Genomic DNA, 14,214 nt, shown 5'->3' on the forward strand with positions numbered 1-14,214 from the left:
AGTGAAATCATATAGTATTTGTCTTTGTTTGTCTGAATTATTTCACTCAGCAAAATACTGTCTAGGTCCATTCCTGTTGTCACTAATGATAAGATTTCATTCTTTTTTATAGCTAATAGTCCACAATACAAACACACACACCGTTTCTTCTTTATCCATTCACTGGATCAAGGGCACTTAGACTGTTTCCACATTTTGGCTATTGTAAATAATGCTGCAACTAACATAGAGGTGCATGTGTCTTTCCAAATTAGTCTTTTCGTTTTCTTTAGATATATACCCAGAAGTGCAATTGCTGGATCCTATAGTAGTTCTATTTTTAATATTTTGAGGAACCTCCATTCTGTTTTCTGTAGTGGCTGCATCCATTTACCCCCCACCCCCAACAGTGCACCAGCATTTCCTTTCATCCATACCCCTGCCGACACTTGCTATTTGTTCTCTTTTTGACAACAGCCATTCTGACAGGTTTGAGGTGACATGTTAAACTTTTCCATTGTCTTCGGCTGCCTTCTTTCTGTATTCCCCCCTTTTTCTTCTCTCAGCACTGCAGAATTTCCACTCAAGTATTTTTCCCTAGTTTACTACTACTCTATTCTGCTGTTTCTAATGTGCAAGTATGTAAACACAACTACGAAATTCTTAACTTTAGTTAACATATTTTTTTGGTTATAGAGTTTCCAGGTCTCTGATAAACTGTTTCCTTTCCTCTTTACCTTGAGCATATTAAATCAGTTATCTTAAAGTCTGTGTGACATCTCTAATATATGAATTATATAAGGTGAATTTATACCTTTTTTTCCTCTTTTCTTTTTGGTCAATTGATCATGTTAGCATTCCTGTAGTATTTCACTGAATGACATATTTGATTATGGATGAATAATTGTAATAGTTTTTTATGACATCTTCTCCATAGAGGGTTGTTTCCTTTAGCAGCAGAAAGCGTGGCAATAATGCACCCACATTTTCTTGAGGGCGGGTCTATTTCACTTTGCCCTCAATCTTGGCCATGATGGAGGTCTCAATGGAAAACTCAGGGTACAATATAGTCTCTCTTACTTTATTAAGTCTGAACTTCAACTTTTGCCACGCAGGTACTGGACAACGCTGGAATCTCTGCTCAGATTCTTCTGGGTTTCTTAGAATCTTCTCTTGCATGTATGCATCTTAGAAGTCAATGACTTTAGGGGGAACGTGAACTTGAAGTTGCTCAGTCGTGTCTGACTCTTTGTGACCCCATGGACTGTAGCTTACCAGGCTCCTCCGCCCATGGGATTTTCCAGGCAAGAATACTGGAGTGGGTTGCCATTTCCTTCTCCAGGAGATCTTCCTGACCCAGGGATTGAACCCGGGTCTCCCGCATTGTAGGCAGACGCTTTACTGTCTGAGCCACCAGAGAAGTCCTCGACTTCAGGGGGAGTTGACTACAGATTCTGAGGTTACAGTCTATGTGATTCTCTCCTCTTTAGGATTTAAGTTTCAACTGCTTTAGTTGCCACAGACTTCCACCTCCCCTCTGTAGTGCAGTAAGACTGCCACTTTTTATTTGGAGTCTATTCCTCTATGCCTCTAGGAGTGACTGGTGAACTCACTGGTACTTCTTTTCTCTTAAAGATCAAAACCCTCTGCTCAAGTGAAAATAGTAAGTACACAAAATATGATTATTGGGTATACACTAGAAATTCATATGATTTTATAAAGAATTTTGAGAAATACCTTGCCAAGGACTGTATGTGAATGAATCAGTCATGGAACTTGGGTGTGAGCATCAAGGTACCTGACTCCTGATAAAGCAATCTTTCTGCAAAATCATGTTTACAACAGAAAGGGGGGAAAATACTAAGGTCCAAAGTGAAATTTGATCCTTTATATATTTTTAATAACAGTTGGTGGGGAGGTGGGAAAAAATAATACTTTGTGACACATAAAAGTTACATGAAATTTAAATGTTAGCATTCATAAATGAAGTTTTACTGGAACAGAACCACTCTCATTCATTTATGTATTATCAATGCCTACAGGTACTTTCACGCTACAATGGCAGAGTTGAGTAGCTGTGGCAGCGAGTACATGGGGTACCCTCATGGCTTTGCATTATTCCCCAAGGTTCTAGAAACTGCAGATACAGCTACAACTCAACAATTCTTGAGTGCCATTTTATTTTACTTTTATTACTAGTGCATACTCATCATGTCAAAGGAAGAAAAGTGGAATGTGAATGTCTAAGGCACAATGGAGTGTAGGTTATTTTGTTACTGAATTAGACTACCAGGCATTATATTTATGACTTTCCAGCTAAAAGAATAAAATATGTGTTAACATTAGGAAACCAAGCACTTGTCACAACATTCCCAACTCACAGGAAAGTAACAAAACTTTTTTTTAAAATTTAAACAGAATCTCATCACAGCAGAATTTCTGCACAAAAATAGAAATGAGGCTGCAATGAAAGCAAGTTTCCAACTGATTCATGTATTAGCAAGCGAGGAAAGCCATTTACTAATGGTGACTTAATTAAATCATGTTTGTTTGGAAAAGCCAAAGAAAAATGTCCCAAAACTATACGTATTTATTGAAGTCTTTTCTGCAAAAACAGCTCTTGAAGAGTTGACAACATTGGAAGCAACATCAATTATCAGTTAAAATAACAAACAATTTTGAGTGGTTTCATTGGCTCTTGATGAATGAGTTCACAGACATTGACAATACTTATTGGTTGCTTATTTGAGGAGCCAATACTGAATTTGAAATGACAGAAAAGTTAGCCTCTATGAACAGTATGAATGGAACAACCACAGGCAAGAATATTTTCAAAGAGGGACTTCCCTGGAGGTTCAGTGGTTAATACTCCACACTTCCACAGCAGGGAGTGGGGTGGGGAGCAACGTGGTTCAAACCCTGGTGGGGGAACTAAGATGCCACAGTCCATACTGTGTGGCCTAAAAAAAATTTTTTTTCCCCAAAGAAGCCAAACAAACAAACCCAAAACAATGATGGAGGTAAAACTATGCATGGAGCAGAAAATGACTTAAGTTGGATAATTTTTAAAAGCCTGTAAAAATTGAAGGTATTTAAAGTTTATGGTGCAGTTACTGAGTGGAAAAAGATTCTAATCACACCATCGAACCAGTGATACCAATAGTATACTTCATTAGCTCATGAACCTAACCACGGTCAGTTCCACAAATGTTTGTGAGAAACAAAAGCTGAATATCCTGACTTGCCCTACCACAGAGCAGTTCAGTAGTGATGAAGTTTTACTGATATTTTTTTTAAGGCTTAGGGCTGATACTGAAATTTTTCTGAATAAGAGTAGCCCCCAATCACTATCATCAAACCGAGAGTATGTTTTATAAATTAGATTTTGCTACAAACCTAATAATATTTCTCAATTAAAACCCAAAATTAAAAAAAAAAAAACAAAAAACCTTGTATGTGAAACATATACTATAGTAAGTTACTTTAACAACTAATGTTGCCTGGGTCACAAGCAAATGTCAGGTTGCTTTATACAGTTTCAGGGCTGTCAAAAGTTAAAACAAGTGAGATTTTTACTCCCTCATAGTTTTGCACTGAATACTATTTTCTAGGCTCAAACCATAGTTCTAACAGCATTCATCAGATCTTAGTGCTAATGCAAAATATATCAAAATTCATTTATTTGTGCAGGTGAGGAGCTTCCACCTAACCTATCACTGGAAGTGATTAATCTGTAATGCAATGACATGCTAAAAGGCAGATATCAAGAGAGGACTAATAAAATCCTATAGATCCCTTCCAAGTGATGACTAAAATCACATGCTTGTGGATTGATATTAGTTTTGGCAGTACCTACCTGTCTGTGTTAAAACAGCTTCCAAGATAAAATACATAAAGTCTCATTATAGATCAACAATAGACAAACACTTCCATTGACTTTGATGATACAGAACACCAACTCTGAACCTCAATTAAGCAAAATGTTGTCTTCTCCCCTAAAAGAAGTCCCTTCTCATGACTGCAAAAAATTATACTCAATCATTATATTTCAAATTCTTTTAAAAGTCTTTTCAATGCAGGTTTGTCTCTTAAATTACAAATGGTGTGTGATATGTATGTCTGTGTTGTGTGTATGCTAAATTTTATTTCTCAATAACAATACGCTATTTTTTCCAGCAAGTTTTTACTAACAACTGTCTTCTCTGAAACAAAAAGAATGTCGAGAATAACTCCACTACTATTTTTGCCCCATGAAATCTTAGTAATCTTCATTAACCTTTAATATTTTAATTTCTACAATACTAAAATGATTCACTCAAGGTTACATACTAAACAGCAAACTTAAAAACGTAAAATTTTTACAATTGGCTAGAATGTGGGGTTTTGGTTTTAAATGAAAGAACTAGGCAGCTGCCATAATTTTATCTTAGGTTTGCCTGATGGTAATAATTAACGTGATTTGAATCTACAGATGACCTTCAGGAGCTCTACCACCCCCCCTGTCTGTAATACTGTGTATATAAACATGCATATTTTTCGGAGAAGGCCCAGGGCTTTCATGATTTCTCAGAGGAGTCTGTGAATCGCTTTATCATTTCAGGTACACTAGTAAACAAACAGATAATGAAAAAAGAGTAAAGAAGAAAACTTAACAGATACAGGGGCAGGCTAGACATTTCAGGATTAGAAGGGAGTGCCTTAGGCCTGTGGGTTCTCAGTGTGATCCTCTTTTTCACTGCACTGACATATGCACGGTGAAAACAACGATGATTAAAATGCAGGCACCTGAGCAGAAACCAAGTCAGTGGCACTGAAGTGCCATGCACTTACAGTGAAACAGAAAGATCCAGTTTCAATTTAAAATGCCCTTAAGCAGTAAAAATGATGAATTTTATTAAATCGCCACCGCTGAGTATACATCTTTCTAATATTCTATGAGGAAATGCAAAGTATCCATGAAGCCTTCCTGTTGCATATTCAAGTACAGTGGCTGTCTTCAAGAAAAGCTCTAGAGTGACTGTTGAAGTACCAGAGTGATCTAGCTACTTTCTCTTTCACAGAACATCTCTTTTGCTGGAAAGCACCACTAACAAACTATGGTTACTCACTCAAGATATGTAACAGAGATGCTTGAAAATGAACAAAGTGAGCCTGTCATTTCAAATGAAACAACTGACAGCATTTGTTGCTAGTGAAAATTAAAATTTTGGAAACTTTGTATCCAGCACCATGAATCTGACAGCTTCTTCATACTTAAGGACTCATCTGATACCTTATTCTAAATTAACAAATGTGATTCTTTAATGTTGTATAAACTGTGTCAACTTTGAACATCTGCATAAATCACCTTAACCAGTGATTTTAAAAGAACCAATACATGTTACAAAATCATTTGTAAGATCCATTTAAAATGCAAGATAGATCAATGGATTTTAATGTAAGAGAACATTTCACATTCTACATTAAAACTAACCTTTAAGAAATTACCACTTGTCAATTTCTATTATACTATTAAAGAATATCCACCATTATCTATAAATGCTTTTAAAATACTCCTTTCTTTTCCAATTTATCTGTAAAAGTACAGATATTCTTCAGATACTTCAACCAAAACAATGTTATCAAAACAAACTGAAGCGAAACAGGTATGAGAATTCTGCTGTCTTCTACAAAGCTAGACATTAAAGAAATGTGCTGATCCCTAATATTTTTGTTGTAGAAAGCAAACTCTACTTCCATAAAGTGAACGGGTTATCAAAATTTTAAGTCCGTAGTTTTAATTTCTAACAGTACTGATAAACAACTCACGAAAATTCTCGTCCTCAGTTCTTTTTATGAATATAAAGCAGTCTCAAGATTCAAAGTTTGGAATCCACTGCTCTCTAGCCCCTAATGAGAAGAAAGCATACACCTAATCTCCTTAAATCACCTTTCACCACTTTATTCTGCCTAGAAATCTCTCTCCCTCTCAGCACCAACATTAATATGTCAAGCCAGACTATAAATGCTAAACAACAGTAACAGGAAAGAAATGTTTTACACATACGCAGTACAATGTGTGGCTGTATGCAACAAACAACGCAGGTCTGTTAGATCCTCACTAGAAATAAACCTCCTCAAAAATTACTATGGAGAGGGTCCAGGGCTCCCCAGCCTAAGAAGCCCTCTCTTCTCTCATCTTGGCTCAGGTTTACACTAAACAAGAACACTAACATTTTCCCAGCTTTTATTATGTTCAAAGTATTTTACCAGTTTAATTGTTACAAACAGATACATTATGAAGCAGGTACCTATTATCATCCTGGAAATAAAGAAGAAACTGGAGATAAGCTGAAATTGTAACACATGCAGAATCTGTAACTTTAACAAGTATCAGCATGTACCAATACTTCAATACACCTTGAGTAAACAAATGTACACCTGATTTTTATTTAGGATTCACATAACAATTGCAGCTAAGGTCTGATGTTCATAAAATACACTCCTTTTTGTCATTATGTAACTTAGATCTTTCACTTCCACTCAGAAGCCTAGTCATTTTCTTTCACTACTTTGGCTCAATTATTTGATAAATATTCAAATATCACAGAAAAACCTAAAAGTACCTATAAAGTTTCCTTCTCAGTTTTCCATTTAAAATAAAAGAGCCATAACTGCTAAGTACAACATTAGAGAAAGCTATAATAATAGAAGTCCTTAAATTTCTTTGGACTTCCCTGGTGGCTCAGACAGTTAAGAGTGTCTGCCTACAATGCGGGAGACCTGGGTTCGATCCCTGGGTTGGGAAGATCCCCTGGAGAAGGAAATGGCAACCCACTCCAGTACTTTTGCCTTGAAAATCCCATGGACGGAGGAGCCATGGACGGATGCTACAGTCCATGGGGCCGCAAAGAGTCGGACACGACTGAGCCACTTCACTCTCACTGTAAATTTCTTTTATGGAGAAAAGTAACTTGATTTCTTTAAATGTGGAAAATAGGTGGCAGGATTAAGGGAAAAGTTAAAATGGTGTTAGGCAAGCACTCAAATCAAGAAAATGTTTCTATCAATAGTTTGGTAATTGACTAAGATGGAAACTCAGGCATGGTCTGAGGAACAGCCCAAGGCTTAAACTCTTTCATGATGAAATAAACCTAGTCTTTGCACAGAAGCAGGAAAATCTGGGAAGGGAGGGCCCTGAGGTCAGTGATTATTAGGAAGGTTATGTATGACCTCATAATTCACTTTGCTATACACAGGTGGATAGGCAGATTAAAGGACAACTGCCCCTGTCCTTTATCTACTTTCCCTATGTATGGCAAGTATCCACCTAGACCAGGAACTGAATTCGTCTATCAAGCTAGTGCCTACTGGTTATTTACACAAACTTAACTTCAGAATGAATTTCTGCTTTTTTAGCCTCCTACCTCTAATTGTGGAATAAGGACTTAATTTCCATTAACGCATTTTCATTTTATCTAACAGGAAAATCTGAGGTGCAGTGTATCACAGAGGATGAGGTGTAAAAAAAGTTGCATTTCACCTACTAATAATGAAGACTTCAAAGGTAACCATATTCAATCTTGGGGGAAGGTGGAGAGTTTACAAAAAGAAAGGAGAGCTGTAACCTCCATCTCTTTCTGCTTCCTGTCTTCACTGATCCTCTCTTTTCCCAGAAACGGTAAGCCTTGAAACGACTACTTCTAGCCACTAGAGCAGTGACTGCTGTCCAAGGGTATACATTTGTATTGACTCAAAATTAAATCCTAGAAGATTCAACTGTGAATCCATATCCTCCACCACCACACCACACTAAGCCTACTGATATTTGCAAACCATTTCTTCTTGCATCCCCAGAGCCCAAGACTTCTAGGATAACCTTTGTTTCAGAAACTGAGATTTTAATTATTTCTAAATATTCTGACTTTCTTAACAGCTGCATTATTTTACCTGTTAGAGATGCTTGAGAACATAGGATATTAGAACGGATATTCTATTAAAACAATAAATGTGGATAATAAGACATCAGAGGAAAAAAAATTACTTGATAAAATTTACTATCTTCCTCACTAATCCTAAATCTTAATATGAGTCTCTAGACTCAAATGTAAATAGATTTCTAAATCCCAATAAATCCTAATCTTGGATTTGGACATTTATCAGAAAAGCCCTGTATTCAAATACAATAACAACACTCTGGACTATGCTTTCAAACTGTCAAAAATTCCCTCACCTGGAACTAACAGTTCCAGGAACTAAAAACCATTTAATCGTTCAATCTCGAACAATGAACCATCTTTATGCCTTCTCCAGCTTTTCATCTAAAAAGAAGCAAGAGGAGAGAAAGCAACCTTCAGCCTATCTCTCCTATTCCTCAACCTGCTTTTTCCAAGAGACCTGGCCTTGGGTTTACACACAACACTTGCCCTGCAGAAGCTGAGGTTGCCAAGATCAACTAGCACTTCCTTCAAACTGCCTAACCTTTAGACTGCTGGGTCATAATTAAACAACTGAATCAGAAAAGAAGCTTTAAACAGTTTGGCAGTTCCTCAAAAGGTTAAACAGAGTTACCCATTGACAAAGGAATTCCACTCCCAGTTATATTACCCAAGGGAAATGAAAACATATGCCCACACAAACACTTGTACATAAACATCCATAGCAGTATTTTTCACAACAGCCCAAAGCAGGAAACAACTCAAATGTCCATCAAGTGACAAACGGACAAATAAAAACGTAGTACAGTCATACAATGAAATATTGTTTAGCCATAAAAGGAACGAAATACTGACACATGCTTCAATACAGATGAACCTGCAAAACATTAAAAAGAGGCCAATCACAAGAGATCACATAATGCATTATTTCATTCACATGAAATGTCCAGAACAGGCAGAATCCACAGGAAGTAGATTTGGGGTAACCTGGTGCTGGAGAGGAGTGAAGGGAAAAGGGACTTGTCAGCTAATGGGAACAAGGATGTGTTTGAGAATGGTGGGGAGAACTTTCTAATGTTGATGGTGGTGCCTGATGGGTTGCACAACTCTGTGAATATACTACAAACCACTCAATTATGCAATCTAAAAGGTGAAATTGCATGGTATATGAATTGTATCTCAATAAAACTATTATTTAAAAAGGAGAAAGGAGAGACTTGGGAATTCCCTGGCGATCCAGTGCTTTCACTGCAGGGGACCAGGATTCAATTCCTGGCTGGGGAACTAATATTCCACAAGTTGTGTGGTGCAGCCAAAAAAACAACAATAAAGCTTAAAAAAAGGGGGTTGGGGGGAGGAGGGGCTTTAATATGGTTTCATTAATCTTCATTTTTCAAATCCATTCCTTTTCTTGACGTTCGAAAGGACACAAAAGATGTAAACTTCCTATTTGCTTAGTCTTCCAGCTTAACTAAAAATAATCACAGCAGTTTCACAAATTTAGACATCTGATAGGTTGTGATTAAGTGAAAAACGGATTTAAAAACAAGAATACACACATCCCAAGATTTTCATAAATAGTGGGCCAAAACTATAAACACAATCATATTCTGTTAAGTTTTGCTAATAGTCTACTAACATGATACTAACAGTCTACAATTTATCTTGTAATACTAAGTTTAGCTTTATAGCAAAGTAAAAAAAAACTGCAAGAAAACGTTTAAAATTAATTCATAAAGCTACATAAACAATATTCTAAAGATGTAAAGTATCTGAAAGAAAAATGCATCAAAATTTCAACAAGTTATCTCTGGATCATGGAATTATGGGGAGGACTTTGGTTTTAATTCTTCAGTTTCATGTAAGAAATTCTTTCCTGTAAGAATAAGAATGCTTATTTTTATAATCAGAAAAGCATATCCCAGACACTCAGTTTTAAATGTACATGATACACATACATAATACATAATCAAATATATGCTATAATATATATAATGGGCACATGTTAGTTATCATCAGCTGATACAGCCCAGTTTTTAAACACTTGGATCATGTCTGTATTTGGGAACAAAGCTAGCACAATCTGAACCACCCAGAAGCAGATTCCCAAACAAGCAGATTCTACTCATCCTACTTCAACTCCTCCAAAGTAAACTCAACATTGACAGTCTGAATAAAGCTCCCCAGGTGATTTCTCTATACTCCCACTGCCATCCTAAGTCCTTTTGGAACTGCTCATCAAAGTAAAAAAGCTTTTAGTGGATTTCCCAGGATACTCACAGAAACTTGCTTCAATTTAAACAGCCAGTCAAAAGCAGGATGATAAACCCACAACAATGTAGCAGCAGGGTCACTACAGCTGAGAGTGGTAGGAATCTCTGGCTTTGTAGTAAGTAAAACTTAATCAAGAAAATGTATTGGAGGAATAAGCACTGTCCAAACAATAAATTAGTATACTGTTTTGCATTAAATAATATCAACAACAAAAAATTAAATGTAAATGGTGCTTTAGAAATTCACATGATTTGCCCACCTAAGAAAACACAAACCAACTCATAAAATTTATACTAAAAGTATTATAGCTGACTGGTAATCTGATGTAATAAAAAAAAAAAATCGAGACTATGTTATGGAACTACAATCAACATTTTAAAATGAGATTAAATATTGCTGATCAAGTTCTGACTTTCATTTAATACTAAAGACAAACCAAAAATTTAACTACAGCTATTCTGCTAAGCAACCTCACTTGAATTTGAGTTACATTTAATTAAAATGTAATGTCACTGAAAATCAAGTGATTTTTATTTGGAGACTAAAAAAATTTATTTCAAGACTAAAAGTAACTACTTTCTAGAAAATCCAAGTCTGTTTTGGATGTCTTTGGACAGGTCTAGATTTTGCAAAGGAGAAAGGGGCCTGGAGAATTAAATCACTTGTTTAAATTGAGAATTCCCTGAATGAAGAGACAGTGTCTTGTCTTTGCATTCTTGGTGACTGGCACAAAGCAGGTCAGTAAATTCTTGCTAATTTAAAAGGGGAAAATGTCTGGAAAACGATCATCAAAAACCAGAACCGAACACTGATGTAATTCAAATTCACAGAAACAATCACTTAGCCTATTTTCCCCACCATATCTTTCTCCTAGTAGCCTTGAACAATCCGTGAGTGAAGTTTCTTAATTATGTATAATCATAAAATCATCTCACTTAAGACATCCCACATCATACATTTAAAAATACATAAGTTTATCTTGTCTTATGCCTATAAAGTATATAAATAAGTATATGGAAAATAAAAATGAAGAAGTTGGATACAAGCATCATATTTTTAAATAAATTTACAAGCCAAGTTCATGATGAGCATAAACTTCTCCCAAAGTTAACAAGATATTAAAATTTTTAAACAGCTACATTTCCCTCTCAGAACAAACAACAAATAATTTAAAAAATTTTCCCCCCAAAGCAAATGTCTCACACCCAGCAAGATGTTCGTATCTGTTAAAATCCACAAAGTCTTAAACAGTGAAAACTGACTGCAGGCACCAGGGGGCCTCCCAGGAATAACTTAATAGTAAAGGAAAAAGCAAATAAGAGTTCCTGGTAAAACTTTGCTTCTTATTCAGTCTTAAAAGACACTCAGTCTCACACTGCTGGAAGACTCACATCTGCAGCAAATTTACTGTAGTTTGCTACACAACCGGTATACACAGAAACTGATGAGGTACCGACACTTCGGCCAAAAAAAGGAACCAGCGCCCTCCCTTCCGCCCCCCCAACCATACAATCTTCTGTGATGCTTTTCCATCACAGTAAGCACATACTGTTTCACCGTGAAAAATAATTATCTTTAGGAAATTCGAAAGCAAGTAACAACGTCTATGTAATCCTGCCACAGTTTCTGACAGAGAGGACTCTAAATCTTTTTTTTTTTTATGGGTCAATTTCTTTTCTACACACTCACAAAGCAGTTAGTGATGACGCAAATGTTGGGATAAAGGCATTCGCGGGCAGAAGACCGCGATAGACTTTGAATAATATCCTGGCCTCTCCATCTCTTCCTTATCCCTCAATCCCCAACCCTAACATAAAACTATCCAATAAAAACAGAAGGGCCCAGAAACTTCAAAAGCTGCGAAGACTTGCAAAGACCCTTTAAACACAACAGAGGCTTTACAATCGACCTCTTCTAAGTTTGTGCAGAAATCAAATCCTGCTCAAACCTGTTAAAATTCTCAAATTCGAAAACTAATCCCTACAGCAAACGTGTGTCTACATATTTCTGGCGTGCTTCTTCGTCTCGGTCAGACCTGTTTTACTATTTTTTAAAGCTAAATTAGACATGGGAGGTACTCACGCTAGTGTTATCTTCTCCCTAAATAGTTCGTCCTGTAGGATCATGTAAAATTTGCTGAACAGATCAAACAGTTTTCCCAGGTGGATTTAAAAAAAATTTTTTTTTTCACTCCCAGAACAAGAATCGGGAGGCAGCCAAGGGCAAGGCACAAAGAGCACAGAGGAGAAACACACAATTCGCGGGCATACAACGCATCGGAGCACGCATCCCGGCCCACTCCTTCTGGGAAGGGTCACCCCACGCCCCGGCCGCGCGCCGCCGTGCGGGTCCCCGAAGGTCCGCGGGGCACTGCCCGCCCGCGGGGACAGCCGCTCTCGGCCGGCCTCTCTCCCGGAGGCCGCTCCCCCGGCCCACCAGCTTCTTCGCCCCCATCCTCGGCGGCCGTCTCGGGGCGGGAAAAGCAGGGAAGCGGGCGGCGGAGTGGGGGGTGGTGTTCCCTCGGGCTCCAGCGCCCGAGGGACCAGGAGGGGTAAGGCAGAGCGTCCCCTCCCTGCGGCCCGCCGGGCCCCGACTCACCCTCCAGCAGTCGGGTAATAAGACTGTCCACGTTCAGCTCCCCGTCCGCCATCTTGTCGGCACCAGACGCTCCTTCCCGGCAGCGGGAACAAGGGCTTCTCGGCGGCGGAGTCTGCGGCGACCGCTCGGCGTGCCCTCACCTACAAGTCACGCGGCGTTTCGACCCCAGCTCCAACGCCCCCTTCCCCCAGGCCCTCCCCCCCACCCCGTCCCCACCTAGCTGCGGAGCTCGCACACACTCGGAGGCACCCACGATAAATAAATAAATAAACAAGCGGAGCCCCCCACGAACCGGGCCGCGTCAGACCCAGCCGCCGCCGCCGCCGCCACCTCCTCCTCCTCCTCCTCCTCGGCACCGCCCAACTCCGCAAAGCTCACCAGCGCCGCCGACGGCCCCACCCGCAGCGCCACTCACTCCACACCGCCCTGCCCCGCCACCGCGCCACGCAGCCCCCCGCGCAGGCGCACGGCGTACTCCCCTCGCGGCCCCGCCTCACCCACCCCCTGCCCTCGCGCAATCGCACTGGACTCGGTTCTCCCGCCGCCACCGCCGCCGCGCCGCACCGCCCGCTTCGCGCAGGTGCGTCGCCCTTCCTCGCCAGTTCCACTGCGCTGAATCTCAGCGGCTGCGCAGGCGCCCCGGAGGCGCCCAGGGTTTGCTGCGCTGGGGAAGCTCCCATTACGCAGAGCGCGCGTAGGCAGTGTTGACCTTCCCGCCTCCCAGCTGGCCGGGCCCCGGCGCTACGCAGACGCGGTTGTGGCTGTTCCCGCCTCGCTTTTCTTTTCTTGGTTTCAGTCCCTGATTTGGCAAGCAATTCCTCGTTTTCAGTAAGCGGGAAACGTGGACTGCTGTTACCCATGTTTGAAGCTGGATTTGTCCGTTTGGAAAACGAGAAGGGGTTATTCTACTGGAAAAGTTTGACTTTGCAAATAAAGGATTTTATAATCCAGCGGTTCCACAAGGTTGGTTGCCAAGTGTCCGTGGATGAAATAAATTGAACTGGGCCTTGGGAGGGTCAGCAATAAAAATATTTCACATGAGTTCCGCTGTCTGCTTTCTTAAGATCTCTTTCAAATACCTTACGTCTTAAATTCTGTGGCTACTGTTTTTCACAGTGCATTTAGCACCAAGAAAAATACTTTCATTATATGGCTTAATCATTCTACCGTGTGATTTTGCATTTATCTCCTACACTCGACTGTGAGCTACACGGTAAACCCAGTTTATCTTTGTGTTTTCAGCTCCTGCCACATCTGGTAATGTAGAAGAGAGGGACAAAGAAACACTGAGGCTCAGAAAGGTTGGTTGCTCACCTCTTCTTTCCATCACATAATTCTGCCTCTAGAAAAGCAGGGGGAAGAGTAGCCACGCAAAAGATCTAGATAAGCCAGAGTTTTTGGCCTGTTCTCAGAAGTGGTCAGAGGCAAAGTCTTTAATCATTCCTCA

General features: G+C 39.5%; 1 protein-coding gene across 3 annotated transcripts in view; it reads right to left on the reverse strand.

Annotated features, from left to right (window-relative positions):
- The window catches only part of PPP1CB (protein phosphatase 1 catalytic subunit beta), a 34,313-nt gene extending 21,091 nt beyond the window's left edge, over nt 1–13,222 (reverse strand). Inside the window, exons 1-2 of one of the 3 annotated variants that reach the window (XM_052647506.1) lie at nt 13,146–13,222; nt 12,768–12,907 (exon numbers count right to left, since the gene is read on the reverse strand). In XM_052647506.1, the coding sequence (XP_052503466.1) occupies nt 12,768–12,819 (52 nt within the window). In that variant the 5' untranslated portion in view covers nt 12,820–12,907; nt 13,146–13,222. Of the gene's footprint in view, nt 1–12,767; nt 12,908–12,983; nt 13,117–13,145 lie in introns of those variants that run through there. The other 2 variants (XM_052647507.1, XM_052647505.1) reach the window with 2 other exon arrangements.
- Nucleotides 13,223–14,214: the final 992 nt, after the last annotated feature.

Source organism: Budorcas taxicolor, chromosome 11 (genome assembly GCF_023091745.1).
Source record: "Budorcas taxicolor isolate Tak-1 chromosome 11, Takin1.1, whole genome shotgun sequence".
Taxonomy (NCBI): domain Eukaryota; kingdom Metazoa; phylum Chordata; class Mammalia; order Artiodactyla; family Bovidae; genus Budorcas; species Budorcas taxicolor.